This window comes from Macrobrachium nipponense, chromosome 2, assembly GCF_015104395.2.
Source record: "Macrobrachium nipponense isolate FS-2020 chromosome 2, ASM1510439v2, whole genome shotgun sequence".
NCBI classification, from domain to species: domain Eukaryota; kingdom Metazoa; phylum Arthropoda; class Malacostraca; order Decapoda; family Palaemonidae; genus Macrobrachium; species Macrobrachium nipponense.
The window spans coordinates 119,199,875-119,214,874 of NC_087201.1; the positions used below are offsets into that span (position 1 = coordinate 119,199,875).

Sequence of the window (15,000 nt, forward strand, 5' to 3'; positions counted from 1 at the left end):
AAAGATGACAGCCGTTAAGAAATTCCAGATAAAGACATACGAATAAGCATTTTTAAAGAATAGTGTTCGCTATTTCTGATACAACTCCAGTGACGTTTTAAACATTTTTTTCGTCCTTGCAGTGGCATTGAATAGAATATATATTTTTGAAGACAAGAAATTAGAGTCCTTGACTTGATATGGATATCTTTATGATTTTCCGTCGAATAATATTTTTTAGCTTGGGTTGCACTGTCGGTCTTATCTAGGAAAAGAACCTGTTAGGTGTGCAAGGTTCAGTACAAATTAGTATAATGAATCAAAACGAATATTACTTTCCTTATTCATTAAAGAAAAAATTCTGAAGGGCGTGGAGAACAATATTAGTTTATTGTCTTATCCATTAGGGGCCACTGTTCTTAGAATATAAGATAATGGTTAAAATGACGTGTCATTGTGCCACGCATCTTCTGTTATTACCAAGGTCTACGGACTACGATTATTACTATTGTTTACTACAAAATATTGTCTCAAGAGCATGGTAATCCATATATTGTTGTTTGGTTATTGTTAGGACTGCGGTCCTCATGTTATAGGAAATTCTCCACAAATAAACGGGAGACTTGAATTAATTTACTGTATCATTTTGAACATTGTTTTCTGTTTAACAGAGATTAATTCTGACTTCCGAAAAGAATTATCTTTGGGAATGTTGCCTTCAGGCAGTAGTGTCCTGTGAACATCGCTTGGGTTTAATAGCGACTCATGTTTTCCACAGCGTGCCGTGTAATTCTGTTGAAAATTTTGTGAAGTATGTATCATACTTTGTAGTCATTGACATTTGGAATTAGGTTGTTTCCCAATATCTTTGAATTTAAATTTGAACAGGGATTGTAAATTAGATCAGAATTTTTATGTTGTGTCCCAGACACAGAGGCTACGCGGTACCATGGTTTTGTTTATGTATATTTATGGTATTACTGAGTTAAAAATAAAAATAAAAATTTCGAAAAATTCCAGTGTAAATTTTTTCTTGATTAGTTTTGGTCCATTTACGCATAGCTACCAGATTATGCCTCTAATCATAGTTTATTTCGTAATTCATTCGGTCATTCTTAGGCGTGATGCAGTGTTTCTCAACTCGTGCTGTAATTTCTAGATAAAAGTATCTCATGAACAGCATTTGACCCCAAAGTTGAAGCTGTCACCTCCAAGTGGGGTTTATGATTCGCAGGAAAACTGTGTGACGTTCTGTTCATCCTTTTACTTTTGCTTATTGTTCTGCTTCTGTATATTAATTCATTCTATTCAAAAAAGACATGAGCTTATGATTTAATCCTTTTGTCACAAAGATGATACACCATTGTTCCCACAGCACAGCAATAGCAGAGAATGTATTTCTCACAGAATAAACTGTTCAAGAACTGTTACAGAACCCAGCCAAATTAAATAGAGCATTACGGTACCACAATATGATGAAGAAGTACCAAACGGAAAGAACTGTACGTGGAATCCAGTAGTTAACACTGTGAAATGAGTAACAAAGGAACTGTTTACATGTGATTTGAACGGAAAGTAACAATATATCTCATTTTGCAAATAATACTCTAACGTGTTGGTTAACTCTGCATGTAAAGCCAATATGTTGTGTGATATTTGAAGAGATATCCTTGTTACCAGCCAAAACATTAGAAACTAAAAATTATCAGGTTTTCTGGGTATGAAATAACTAATATTTTGACCAAATTAAGAATGCACATAATCAGAAAAGCAGCAGTATAATCCCCTTTTAGGATTAATATCACCAATGTCAGTAGTGCTTTTGAGGCTTATGTTTTCCGGGGCTGTCTAAGAACATTCTTTGCCTTAAAGCTACAATTACTTTAATCTGCTTCATCATTTAATAAGTGGTTTCTGTCAACTAGAGCAGTGGTTCTCACCAGGGGGGTTATTTCAGAGTTTCGGGTGGCAGGGGATTGGAAGATTGTGACCTCAAATTAGCAGGCTCAAACTGGCTCTAGGACCCCACACTGCATTTTGTGTGGTCCTAGAGCTAGTTTGAGCCTGCAAATCTGTGGTCACAATTCCGCCCCCCCCCCTTTCCAACTATCTTTAAAATTCTTTCCTGGTGAGAACTCATTTCCCTTCACACTCACAAAAGTTTAAACGTGATACTTTGGCAATCTCAATAGTGGCAATGAAGAAAAAGGCAAAGGTTTCGATCCTATAAACGCCATCTCTGTACGATGCTTTTTTTTTTCGTCATATTAGTATCCTCTTATTAAATACACACACACACACACACACACACACACACACACATAGTGCTCTTGTTAAACTTGATTCCAACGCTTTATGCGTGAGTTCAGAATTTCAGGTTTCTTCAGTCGTTCATTTCGGAAGGAAGGCTTCATTGTAAGCGCAGTCATAATGGGCGAGGAAACAGAGAAGTTAGGAGGGCATAGTAGACATTTCAGATGCGTGTCTAATTGTAGTAGATTCTATATATATATATTATATATATATATATATATATATATATATATATATATATATATATATATATATGTATGTATATATATAATTATATATATATATATATATATATATATATATTGTAGACATTTCAGATACGTATCTAATTGTAGTAGATTCTATATATATATATATATATATATATATTATATATATATTATTTTATATATATCATATATATATATATATATATATATATATATATATATATGTATATGTATATATATATATATATATATATATATATATTTACTATGTGTTTGTTTGGATATATTCTCTCTCTCTCTCTCTCTCTCTCACACACACACACACACCCATGTATATATACATAATATATATATATATATATATATATATATATATATATATATATATATATATATATATATATATATATGTGTGTGTGTGTGTGTGTGTGTGTGTGTGTGTGTGTGTGTAGTGTTTTTACGTAAATCGTATGCGTTTTTCTTGGTAACATAATAAAAGCATTCAACATTTTGGCTTTAGTGTCCATTGTGTAGAAAATAGAGGGCAGCCTTTTGACAAAAGGCTGAAAAGACCGAAGGATGACGAAGTGACCTTCGAACTGAGCCCTCCAATTATCATTCCAGACCTCGGCGCCATTAGCCTCCTCATCTCCGCCTCCGGGGTTTCCTCCGCAGGGCGGGAGGAGAATCACGAGATCGTTGGGATTTGGAATGTTTCTTTGCCACTGTCTTTTTTTTCTTTTTTCTTTATTCTTGCAACATTTCCAAAAACAATAGTAATTAGAAGACAGCTGTTAAAAAATTAAATGTAAAGATGATGATAACATTCGTATCATTGTTAGTATTACTGCGCTCTTACCATTAAAAGTTACTGTAGTATAAAGATGGTCGAGTTGGCAAGTCCTGACTTTGAGGACGGTACGTACCGTCCAGAAACTCCTACTAAGGTACCTTAATTCTGCATACTTTTATTTACACTTGCTAGACGACGGCAAGTTTAAATTGTGATTTTATTGTCCAAAGACTATAATTTTGCGCACACACAAGAAAGTCCCTTTTATAGACATTACTTTGTTGTATTATTGTTATTTATTACTATAATAAATGTCTTTGTCTTAGTAGAAGTTCGGAAAGACAGTCTTAATTAGTTGAAAATATAATCTATTACAAATTTTTAAGCTTTCAGTCTCCTACAAAGAGAAAGTTATGCCAGAAAATTTTACCCATTGTTAATACGTGAAGATGATTCAAGTAAGTCGGCAATTTCATGAAAATAACGTAAGAATTCCAGTCTTCCCCCAAATCGTACGTTAAAGTAAGTACCTTTAAAACGTGAAGGCGGAGGAGTTTTTCAGACCTTTTATTTCCTTTGTTGCGCCTCTTCATTTGATAAGAAAGTTGTTATTAAAGTTATTAAATCATTAGAATTAATCTTTTTGCATCTATTATGGTGAAAATAACTTTCCATATAAATTTAATGAGCTTGGTGTGCTAGTTCTTTTTTGCGAGCTGAAATCGATAATGATTTATATATATATATATAGATATATAATATATATATATTTATATATATCTATTATATATATTGATTGAGATGAGAGATGAGAGAGAGAGAGAGAGAGAGATAGAGAGCTTCGTGACCATATGTTCTGCCTAACAGGCAGTTTTATACCAGAAAAATAAAACTTTTTTAAAAGTCAGATTGCTATGTGATATATATACTACACGTATTTATATATATATATTATATATATATATATAGATATATCTAATAATATATATATATGTGTGTGTGTGTGTGTGTGTGTGTATGTGTGTGGGTGTGTGTGTGTGATTATATTCTTATCTACTGATTGAGAGCTTCCAAAGATCACTTGTCCTTCCTTTCATTAAAAAAAACTCCTCAAAAAAATGAACAAACGATTTTTACCTTAGAAAAAAAATCATCGACTGTCTATAATTCGATGCATATCCAGTAAATAGATTTAACTGAAAAGGGAGCAAACAAAACCCGTGTATCCGGGAAGGCTGTGATGAAAGACAGAATTTGACGAAACCTCCCTTAAGGTCGCTTCCATACGTTCTTATTACCACCATTTCGTTTATCCTTTTATCGCAGACATGAATCCTAACTTTTGCATATTCAACTGAAACAGGGAAAATGTTGACGGCTTTTTGTTGTTGTTTAATGAAGCGATAATTCCGTGACCAATCTGAATGACGAGAAGAAAAAGCACACGCACGCCAAAAAATGATAGCCAGCGAATTACGCTTCCATGTAAAAAATGCTTCAAACAAAAATAAAACTTCTAATTGCGTCCTTTTTTCTTGTTTACTTGTGCAGAATACGAAATAATATGAATTATCTCTTCAACGCATTACGCAGAACAACATCCGGGACATTAATGAGAGTTGCGTCCCGTTACTTGATATATGTGAACACTGTTTTGCCGAAGAGAAAAGTATTTAAGTGTAACTGATGATGATGATGATGGTTGTGGTGTATTTGGGTACTTATTTTTTAAAAATTTCGCGAAATGGAAGAAAATTTATTATTCTAAGGGCAGTTGTTGTTAGCAAAAGGCCCATGCTGATATAAATCGAGCTTAATCCAAGAAACTATAGTAAAAAGAATGTAACTGATAATCAAGGAAAGTGAAGCGATCCTGCCAGTTCATTAGCATATGGCCAGAGGATTTGTAGTTTTTTATATTTGTGTAGTTTCTTCCACAATTATACAATCTTAGACTATCAATATGTTTATGCCAATTAGATTATAAAAAATTTTGTTACCTTCAATTAGCTAATAATATTTTGCAACGGATTTTTTCTTTTGTTTTTCATTCGAATTGCTGGGTGACTGTAAATTTGAAACGATTTTCCTTAGGTCCTGGAAAGTGAATGGGACAAATCAATGCTTGAATCATTTAGAAAGTTATTCATGCATCATCGATCATTTGTGCTGGGACGTTTCCTCGTGAAGATCGCGGCTGTTTTACTCAGGCAGTAATGCCTGCAAAGTTTCTATTTCGTCAAAAATTTAACAAAACATATCCTTCAATCACAAACTTGCGTTACTCCAGGTGGCTTAAGGCATCACTTCTTGTACGCTTGGCGTTGTTCGCCCACTTTGTTGTTTCGGTCGTAGCAGAGAGAACGCTAATTACAGAGGTTCTCATCCTAAGGAGAGATGGAAAGATTCGCAGGAGGTCATCAGGGTCAGGCCAGGTCAGCGCACTAATTGAGTAGAACTGTAAGTGAGAGAGAGAGAGAGAGAGAGAGAGAGAGAGAGAGAGAGAGAGAGAGAGAGAGAGAGAGAGAGTCCCAGGTAGGAGAGATTTTGATCTGACATTTTGACGATGCGTTTTTTTTACTTCACAGGCTTCATGGGTGTAACAAAAATTTTTAGGTTATAAACAAAATTTAATTTTAACGTGTATAAACCTTTCATTATATATAGTGTATATATATATATTTGTGTATATATATACATAATATATATATATATATATATATATATATATATATATATCATATACATATACCTATATATATTTGTATATATATACGTATATATACGTATATATATATATATAATATATATATATATATATATATATATATATATATATATATATTGGTTCTCAAAAGTTTATTTTTCTCTTTCATTTTTATCTGTTTTACTGTCGGTATATCTGCTGGTGAATCTCTTTGTGTGCACAGACCTGAAAGCTAACCTTTTAGAAAGCGGGACCATTTTACTACTGCTCATTATATGATTAATAATAATAATGATAATAAAAAGGAAAAGGGTTGCATGAGATACTTAGCAGTAATTTACTTCATGTCAAGCTTCATTAAAAATCGAAGTCAGTTGCACATTTAGTATGCATTTTTTAATCTGTGCATTAATATTTGTTGGTAAACACCAGACAGTCTTTAAATATGAACTTTCATAGATACATTTCTTCCCGTGGTCTGTCGCTTTTTGAGTCTCTTTGTCTATTCATTATCGCGTGCACCTAAGATTTATTACAAGTGTCAGCTGTGCTTCCGTTCATATTTTATAAAAGACAGAGGCGTTAGCTTTAGACCTTTCTACGGGTTACTTATAGATTTCAGGATGGTAAAATTCAACGGTAAGATTCGCAGGCAAAATGTGGAATTCGATACAATTTCGCTTGATAGATAATTGAGTTAACTTTCGAAATTACGTATATTTGTTTTTGATAGATGGATACGAAATGGCAATTTCCTAAAATATAATTGCTCAGCTGATTTAATCCTATTTAGTCAGTATTTGTTTTCATTGAATAAGAAATACGTAGGACTCCTATTTTATCCACCATGTACGGAAGCAGTGTTTTGAATGCAGGCACTGAACATAAGGAATACCTTGATTGATCACTCAAAAATAACAGCGATTTCTTTTTGGAAAAGCGAAATTCGTTTGTGTTGGTATAGTTGAGTGATTGCAAATCTTGCAATCGTGTGAAAGTGCCCACTTGATTGTAGACGAAGAGTGAAAATCGTTTGCAATTCGCTGAGATTTATTGATGTTGGTGGAAAGTAATGTTCAAGCACAGCCTTCAACTTCTGAGCTTTATACCTCCGATACCTAATATAATTATAAGTAAAAGTAAATCTTAATGCAAAATGGTAATTTCAGAAGAAACTAAGCTTGTGGAACTTCTGCGATGAAAATCACAGGTCTAAATCATAATATTTCTCAGCCTAAACTATGAAGTCTCAAGTTCCAGTGAGCATGACCTCTAAGTTCCCTGCTGGAGGCTTTGGAACTTCAAAGATCTTACACATCTGGTCTAATTGCCACCTTCACACGTTCGATGTGCTTAGAAATGATATAATGCTTCTAGTTACACTATATTGCTTGACCGGCTCATACCACAATGCAGGTTTATTAGTAAACAAATGCCTTTTATTATGAGTTTTTAATATCAACATTACAAATAGATGACAGCATCATTTTTATCCTCGTTTTTCTTTCTTCCACTTCATTTTATTATGATCAACTTAACTGAATTACGTTTCTATGGAAAACGTCAAAAAGGCATGAGCAATTAAGGGCTTTACGTATTTTAGGTCGTTCCACATTTTACATAATTACATTTCCAAGTTTATATTTATATTGTAATATTTGAGTTTTGACAAACTGTTTAGTTCCTTCTCATTTTCTATCTTATGAACGACGGCTTGTTCTTTCTTTAGCTTTGCATTGGAAATTGAATTGCATAGCATTCAACTAGATATTCACATAGCCAACAAAGAAACTACAATGAAAACATAATCACTAATAAGTAATATCTTACGACTAAACCATCCCGCAAAATGCGGTTCCATGCTTCATAAAGCACCCCATTGATCCACTTAAGAGAACATCCTGTATACTTTACCTTTTACAGTTACACAAATGGGTTATGCAGTTCCTCCACGTATTGTATGTACTGCAGACATTTTGTGACCTTTAATTGTGGGCTCTGCTCCATAAATTGGAGACATATTTACCATTAAGAGCGTTCAAGCGTTTAGAGAACTGTGTCATCTTTGAGCACCGGATGAGTGAATGCGAATAACGACCTGAGATTAGGAGTTCATTATTTTGCTCAGCACTTTGTATGAAGATGGAGCTGAAGATGGGTGAAACGTGGGGTTAGGAGAGAGGGTGGTGGCGTGGATGTTGAGGTTGAGGGAGATGTTTGTTGTCCGGATGTGAGTGGGTGCGGGTGGATGGCTGTAGCAGATAAGTAGTTGGCAATTATCGTCAACTGAACTTCACCCGAATGTAACTTCCTTATCATGCGAGGGTAACTGCATGCCATGATTAAAGGAATTTATTGTTTTTATACTAGTTGTAGGATTCAAATTGCTTCTTAGTTTTTGAACTGAAACTGGATTGGGTTCTTCATTATAGCAGCTTTAATCATAAATAAGATAATGAGGTGAAACGTTACTCTACATATCACTGTGCAAAACGATTGATGTTCTAAACAGAATTTTGGTGATCAAAGGTTAAGACTAAGCCTAAGAAGCCATTTAGATATAATAGAACTCGATAGTCAGGAAAGTTTATCTTTATTTAAGGGGATGAAGACTTCGAAAAGATGGTTGTGTCATCATTAGGACTTTGATGTCTACAGGCTGTGCGTGAACATTTCTGTGTATTTGTATCACTTATACTTAATTATTTCTGAATTCTTAACAATACTTTGTTTCACCTTGGGCTCCAAGCTTTGTTTTTTCCTGTACTTTCAAGTGCCTCTTCTGACGCTACCAAAAAAATATCTGCTGTCCTTTAAGATATTGATACCATCCTTGAAATCTCGTTTCGTCCGTAGTTGAAATGTTGTTCTGTCAGCAACATCCGAAGATATTTGAAATTTGGACGAGGATGGTTATTCAAGTTGAGACTATCACTTGCAGGTTTCCCTCTTGTGCATCCCCCACAGTTTGCATTGAGTGTTGACCTCTTGAATTTAGGGAGTGATTCTCAATTCGCAGAACGTCTACAAAGGCATTTTTTAATGACTCGACAATTGTGGAGCAATACTCATGATAATGCAATTGCTATTCATGCGCCCAAGTTTAATGAAAGCTACAATCTTTATTTGACTTATTCACCATCTACTTTTTAAATATGATCTTTGTAAATGTATTCTTTATATTTTATCTGAATTTTTCTACTCTTTACATATCTGTTTTCACATGGACTATTGTATTGTAAGAGGGTAGTGGGCATATTTGTGAAGCTGAAGGCATTTATATTTATTACATGTAAATTCTGGTTACATATAAATTCTTGAACATTACGAATAAAAGATGCAATTACTTTTTTGTTTAAAAAATAAATTTCTAGTACTATAAATTACAATTTCTTTCTAGCATCTATCACTTGCTTGCATCTTCATTTGTTTTCGTATATAACTGTTCTTCTTACCTGTGGCTGCAGGAAGTGAGCTCTGATCGTGTTTACCCGCCTCCCAGCCAGCGCTCCTCTGCATAATTTCACGTCACCGCAACTTGCGTTTCATAGAACCATTTAAAGTTTTTGCATCTATTACACCAACCTCTAGTTCAGTGTGCTCTCCTCCACTACCTTGGAATTTTCTCATTACTTTTTAGAGTTCCCGCTTTGCATTGTCATCCGTTTAGAAGCTTTTCTAAAAAAAAAAATGACATTGAGGTACTCCATCCTTCATGAAACGCAATAAACCTTTATTTGATTATTCTCTCTCTCTCTCTCTCTCTCTCTCTCTCTCTCTCTCTCTCTCTCTCTCTCTCTCTCTCTCTCTCTCTCACCATATGTCTTTTCCCCTTCAGAGAAGGTTGCTTCAAAATGTGTTAGATTTCCGGTTTTCAGAAATTAGTTTGAGGTGAAGTTGCTAGTCCCATACCCTTGTCAACCCTTGTTGCTACCCACTACAGCTTGGCATACATATAGTTATTCCCTTAGAGAGGAGTAGGGGGGTGGCGAGCAATTCTTCAGATGGTTTTATTCTTTGACCTTTTAGAAAGATTTTGGAAATGAGGTTGCTAGCATCTTGCCATTTTACATCCTGGTTAAGCCCACCATAGTAGACTAACCACCACCAAATACATAATTCATTAAGTTAGGTCAACAGAGCCCCATGGAGGGGAAGTGAATAATTGCAACGGGTTGCATCACCACCTGCATATTGTTATTTTGTTTCTAGACCAGAAGTTATGTCTCTTGTGAAGTCTGAAAATGTGCCTCCATTGCCCCACTTTATACTACAATATGTGCATATTGTCAACATCAACTGATTTTGAGAGGCATAATTTGCCTTTGAATACCGTATATTAATTTTAATGCGTGCAGCTAACTTTGCCTGCTGTAATTCTGGACTGGAACATACCATGGCAGGCTTTTGAGTCAAAACTCATGCATCTCCTTGATGATCTTAGGCCAAGTTGGTTAGCAAATAATTTCCAAGCTCACTAGAAACACAATTAACGCAAATTCATTGTTGCCGGAAATGAAATCCAAGTTACGAATTGTTTGTAAATAACAACAGAAATTCAATTTGAGGAGTCTTGGAACTATATTCAGTGTCTAGGATGTGTATGATGCAATTAGCTAGATCTAAGAAGGCGCCTGACGCATTGTGCCTGATACCCTGATTGTTTCCCGTACATACACTGGCTGCTAGGAAGTAGGTGTCTACGTAGATCCATGGCTGCTACATATGAAGGGTTAAATTTATACATATGTGTACATATTTCTGTATACATGCGTGTTACATCATAAATGTGCAGTTTGTGTGAAGTACTACCTGTAATTTTATTTCCCTGGTGTAATATATATATATATATATATATATATATATATATATATATATATATAAATATATAATCATGCACACACACACACACACACACATATATATATACATACACGCACACTCCTTTTTCAATTATAAGGATGACTTCAAAGGATATTGCATTTCCGAATCTCAGGTAGTATTTGGGATGATGACACTTGCTCCTTGCTTCCCATCATCCTCAGCAGTGTCCGATGTAGTAGTAGGCTACATGTCCGGTACCCAATTCACTCCCTAGGCCATCAGAAACACTTATATTGCTCGTGATTCGAACCAGATTACCAGAACGACCTCGCTAGTGCCATAAGCCTACTTCCAGCCACGTACACACGCACACACTCACACTCACATACACAGGATAGCTCTTCTATAATTATATTTATATAATTAGGGGAATTGCTGATCTTCACTTTATGGCAACATTGTTATAGCAGGAGTCACATTTAGATACCTGAGGTTGCTTGGTAACGTTGAACCAGGGGTTTTAAAACTAAGGTTGTGAATTGTTATTTATTTATTTTTTATTCACTTCTTTATGTATATTTAGCTGCGTATATTTATATTTTCATATAGTTTTATCTATTACTTTAATTAACTCGTGATTACGAGCGCATGTTTTTAAATTTTCATTGAAGGACTTTCGTTCTTTGCAAAAATTGCTCATCAGATAATATTCTTGTCGAAATGTCATTTCATGCAAAATTATGATCATAATAAGATTTAGGTAAACAAATATGCAAAGAAAATTTTAAAATGTATACGAAAATTCTTAAGAAGCTTAAATAGTTAAGTTGATTGCTAGAAATCCCAAGGAAGTATTTCATATTCGGCAAAGTTAAATAAATCCCTAAATTATAAAGAAACAGCAGAATTTAAAATCGAAATTAAGAAGAAGAAGAAGAAGAACTGCCTAAAAGAGCAAAGAAGACCAGGAGGAAGAAGCAATGACTAATGAGGCGAGTCATGGAGGAAATTATTGTCTAACGGTAGTTTGGAACGCTTAGAGGCTGTGAGGCATGACTTACCTCTAGGCGCATTTGCTGTTATTATTATTATTGTTATTATTCCTATGGAGAGAAAATTCCTCCTGTTAAACTCTTTTCCTCCTCCGTGATGCTACCTGTTTCCTGCTCTACAGGGATCGTTAAGGTCACGTTACCGTCAGTTTGGGGTTAACGTTAGGCTGAAGGGTCCGGGAGAGGCTCATGCCAGGGCATGGTCAACTCTGTATTTGGTGATCGAAGAGGCATGCAATTGTGAAACTTGATATTGTTGCATAAACTGCAATTTAGTGAAGTATTATCGCGTCCTCTGCTACATTAAAACTCCAAACTTGACTTTGTTGCATAAACTGCAATTTAGTGAAGTAATATCTCGTGCTCTGCTGCATTAAAACTCCAAACATTTGATGATTCTGAAATGTTTGCCTAAAATTATTATGATATATTGGTTTTAAATCGAGTGTTATATAATCTCGAGATTCATCCCTTAGAAGTAAGCGTTGAAGTGCTTATGATTCACCTTTATTACGGATGGTTTATTGCAAAACCATTGGTTATCTGTGGCTTTTTTCTTTTTTTTTTACATTGCAGCGAATTCTTGAAGAGGGACCAGTAATTAAACAATGTATATGTGCTGGTTGTACTATTTTTATATGTTCTCTTAACCCAGACCCATTCCAATTTGGATGACTGGATATACTTGCTGCAGTTAATTTTCGTTGGTCTCTTTCTTTCTCTTCCTGCGACATTTCATAAACTCACATGTCTCCTTTCTCACCTTTCTGCTCTCCGGTTTCTCCATTTCAGTATTTCGAAATCATGACTTCCATTTTTTTTTCTTTTTTAAACCAACTTTCCTTTCTGTAATGACTACGTTTTTGGAAATTACTGCTTGGTTCATGGGGTAGTTTTTCGGCATATCAGCAATTTGCAACTTCCTCTTTGTTTCTTTTTAGGCGGAATTATTAAATGGAACATGACCGCGGGGTGGGTTCCTCTTGGTCGCTAGAGCAGAGCCAACAGATGGCAGACTTCACATGACTACAGGAAAGCTACTTTGGAGTTTATATAATGTGATACACTTGTTTATAGGCTCTGGTTCAAGCTTGCTCTTATTGTCTCTGTTTTTCTTGTATGTTATCGATAGCTGCTCCTTCTTAGAAAATATAAGATAAAAATACATACATACTTGGTGATCCAAATGAGTGCGGTATCGAAATTATTACTACTGACGATTCACTGAGAGTATTATACACACACACACACACACACACACACACACACACACACACACACACACATATATATATATATATATATATATATATATATATATATATCTTTCAAAAATATATAAAGTATATAAAAAAGTTTCAAAAAACAACATATTTCTTGATAACGTAAAATGAACCTGAAACTGGATTAGCTTGGTCAGTATTGTTTGTGAATGAGATGATGCACGTAAGTCTTAGACAGATTAGAAGACATTCAAAGAATTTTAGCGTGACAGTGACGTTGGGAATATGTTCAAATGAGTCTGTAGTCTGATAAAATAGAAGGAAAATAACTTTGAACTGAACGTCAGAATACAAGGGCAGATAGAATTTGAGTGAAGAGGAGGGTGAAAGTTGGTATTGTCAGTGAAAGGGGAGAGAGAAGTCACGGTGAAAACGTTGTTCACTCGCTGAGAGACTCTTGAATTTAGTAGAAGCAGCTTATCACTGAGATGTAAATAAAAATAAAAAGATTAAAACGATCTTGCTCATGTCAGGCTATATGAGTTTTGGCAAAATCAGATGACTTGTATTTTTCTCACTTTTGGATTAATCTCATTTAAGGGCAAAATGATTTTTAGTAAATATAAGACTAATGTACTTGTGTGTGTAAGTATATATATATATTATATATATATATATATATATATATATATATATATATATATATATATATAGAGAGAGAGAGAGAGAGAGAGAGAGAGAGAGAGAGAGAGAGAGAGAGAGAGAGATTAACTGTCACTTGTAGCTGACCTCTATGGTTGCCATAGTTGCAAATGAAGTTAACAGCAGCTAACCATATTGGTTCCTTGGAAACCACATCATATGCATGAGAGAGAGAGAGAGAGAGAGAGAGAGAGAGAGGAGAGAGATCTTTGAATAAAATCCCAATGATTCATTGGAGTTTTCCTGATTCATTTTAGAAATCAATATTATTTCTTATTTATTTCTATAATCTCTGTTCATAGTAGACTAATATTTCCTGTTCTTTCTTTGCAGATTCTGGGAACAGCCAAGATCACAACGTGGTTTTTCTTCAGGACATAAGTGGCATTAGTGATATTTTAAGAGCGAAAAAGGGTGATAACTTAGTCAATAGAACAGATGGTAATGTAAATAATCTTATTAGTACTAGTAACGACACATTTGAAAGTGATAGTAGTGATGTTGATCCAACGGATGTGCCAATAACAACATTAAATACAGAATCTGTAAGGACAACAAATACAGCAGAAAACAGTGACGAAAGACCTTCCACAGCGACCACCTTGAGAGCGCCTGATGAAGGCAGCGAAGGGTCTTCGTCTGAGGGTAGCGTGGTGGATTCCACGCAGGAGTCTCTAATGCCTACGGAGACTGAAGAGGACCCAGTGATTTATGACAGCGAGCCAGGAGAAGCATTTTTCACAACTGACGTCACCCATGACGTGCAGGTCGATAATGTTACCTCCCACAGCACAGGCCTCGAGATCCCCCAGGATGTCTCGACTGTTGAATCTGAAGTGAGCGATAATTATTCATTCACAACTTTCAGTGAGTGCGAAAGCTCTGGTCATGAATGTGACATTTCTACAGGGCAGTATATTGAAAGTAGTGATCCATTGCCCACCCTCTCTACTATAAGCAAATACAGTGAAATATTCACTAACAAAGGTGATCTAGAACCGTCATTATCGTCACTTGATTTACCTAGTACCGAGAGTGAAATCTTAGAAACCACAGTTTTTGATGCTGGCTTGGAAGAAAGGCAAACTGTAATGGGTCCTTCAGCCTTAGTTGCAGTGGACCCTGTCGCTGTCACTATGGAAAATGATGCCTCTATCTTCAAAGACTACAATGATGACGATTTCCATAGGTCAGTGAC

At 35.0% G+C, this 15,000-nt stretch overlaps 1 protein-coding gene across 2 annotated transcripts in view; it reads left to right on the top strand.

Annotated features, from left to right (window-relative positions):
* LOC135220947 (mucin-2-like) overlaps positions 1 to 15,000 on the top strand; it is a 101,873-nt gene that overhangs the window by 57,553 nt on the left and 29,320 nt on the right. For both annotated transcript variants that reach the window (XM_064258602.1, XM_064258603.1), the window contains exon 2: positions 14,136 to 15,000. This exon is cut by the window's right edge and continues 1,571 nt beyond it. In XM_064258602.1, the coding sequence (XP_064114672.1) occupies positions 14,136 to 15,000 (865 nt within the window). The remainder of the gene's footprint in view (positions 1 to 14,135) is intronic.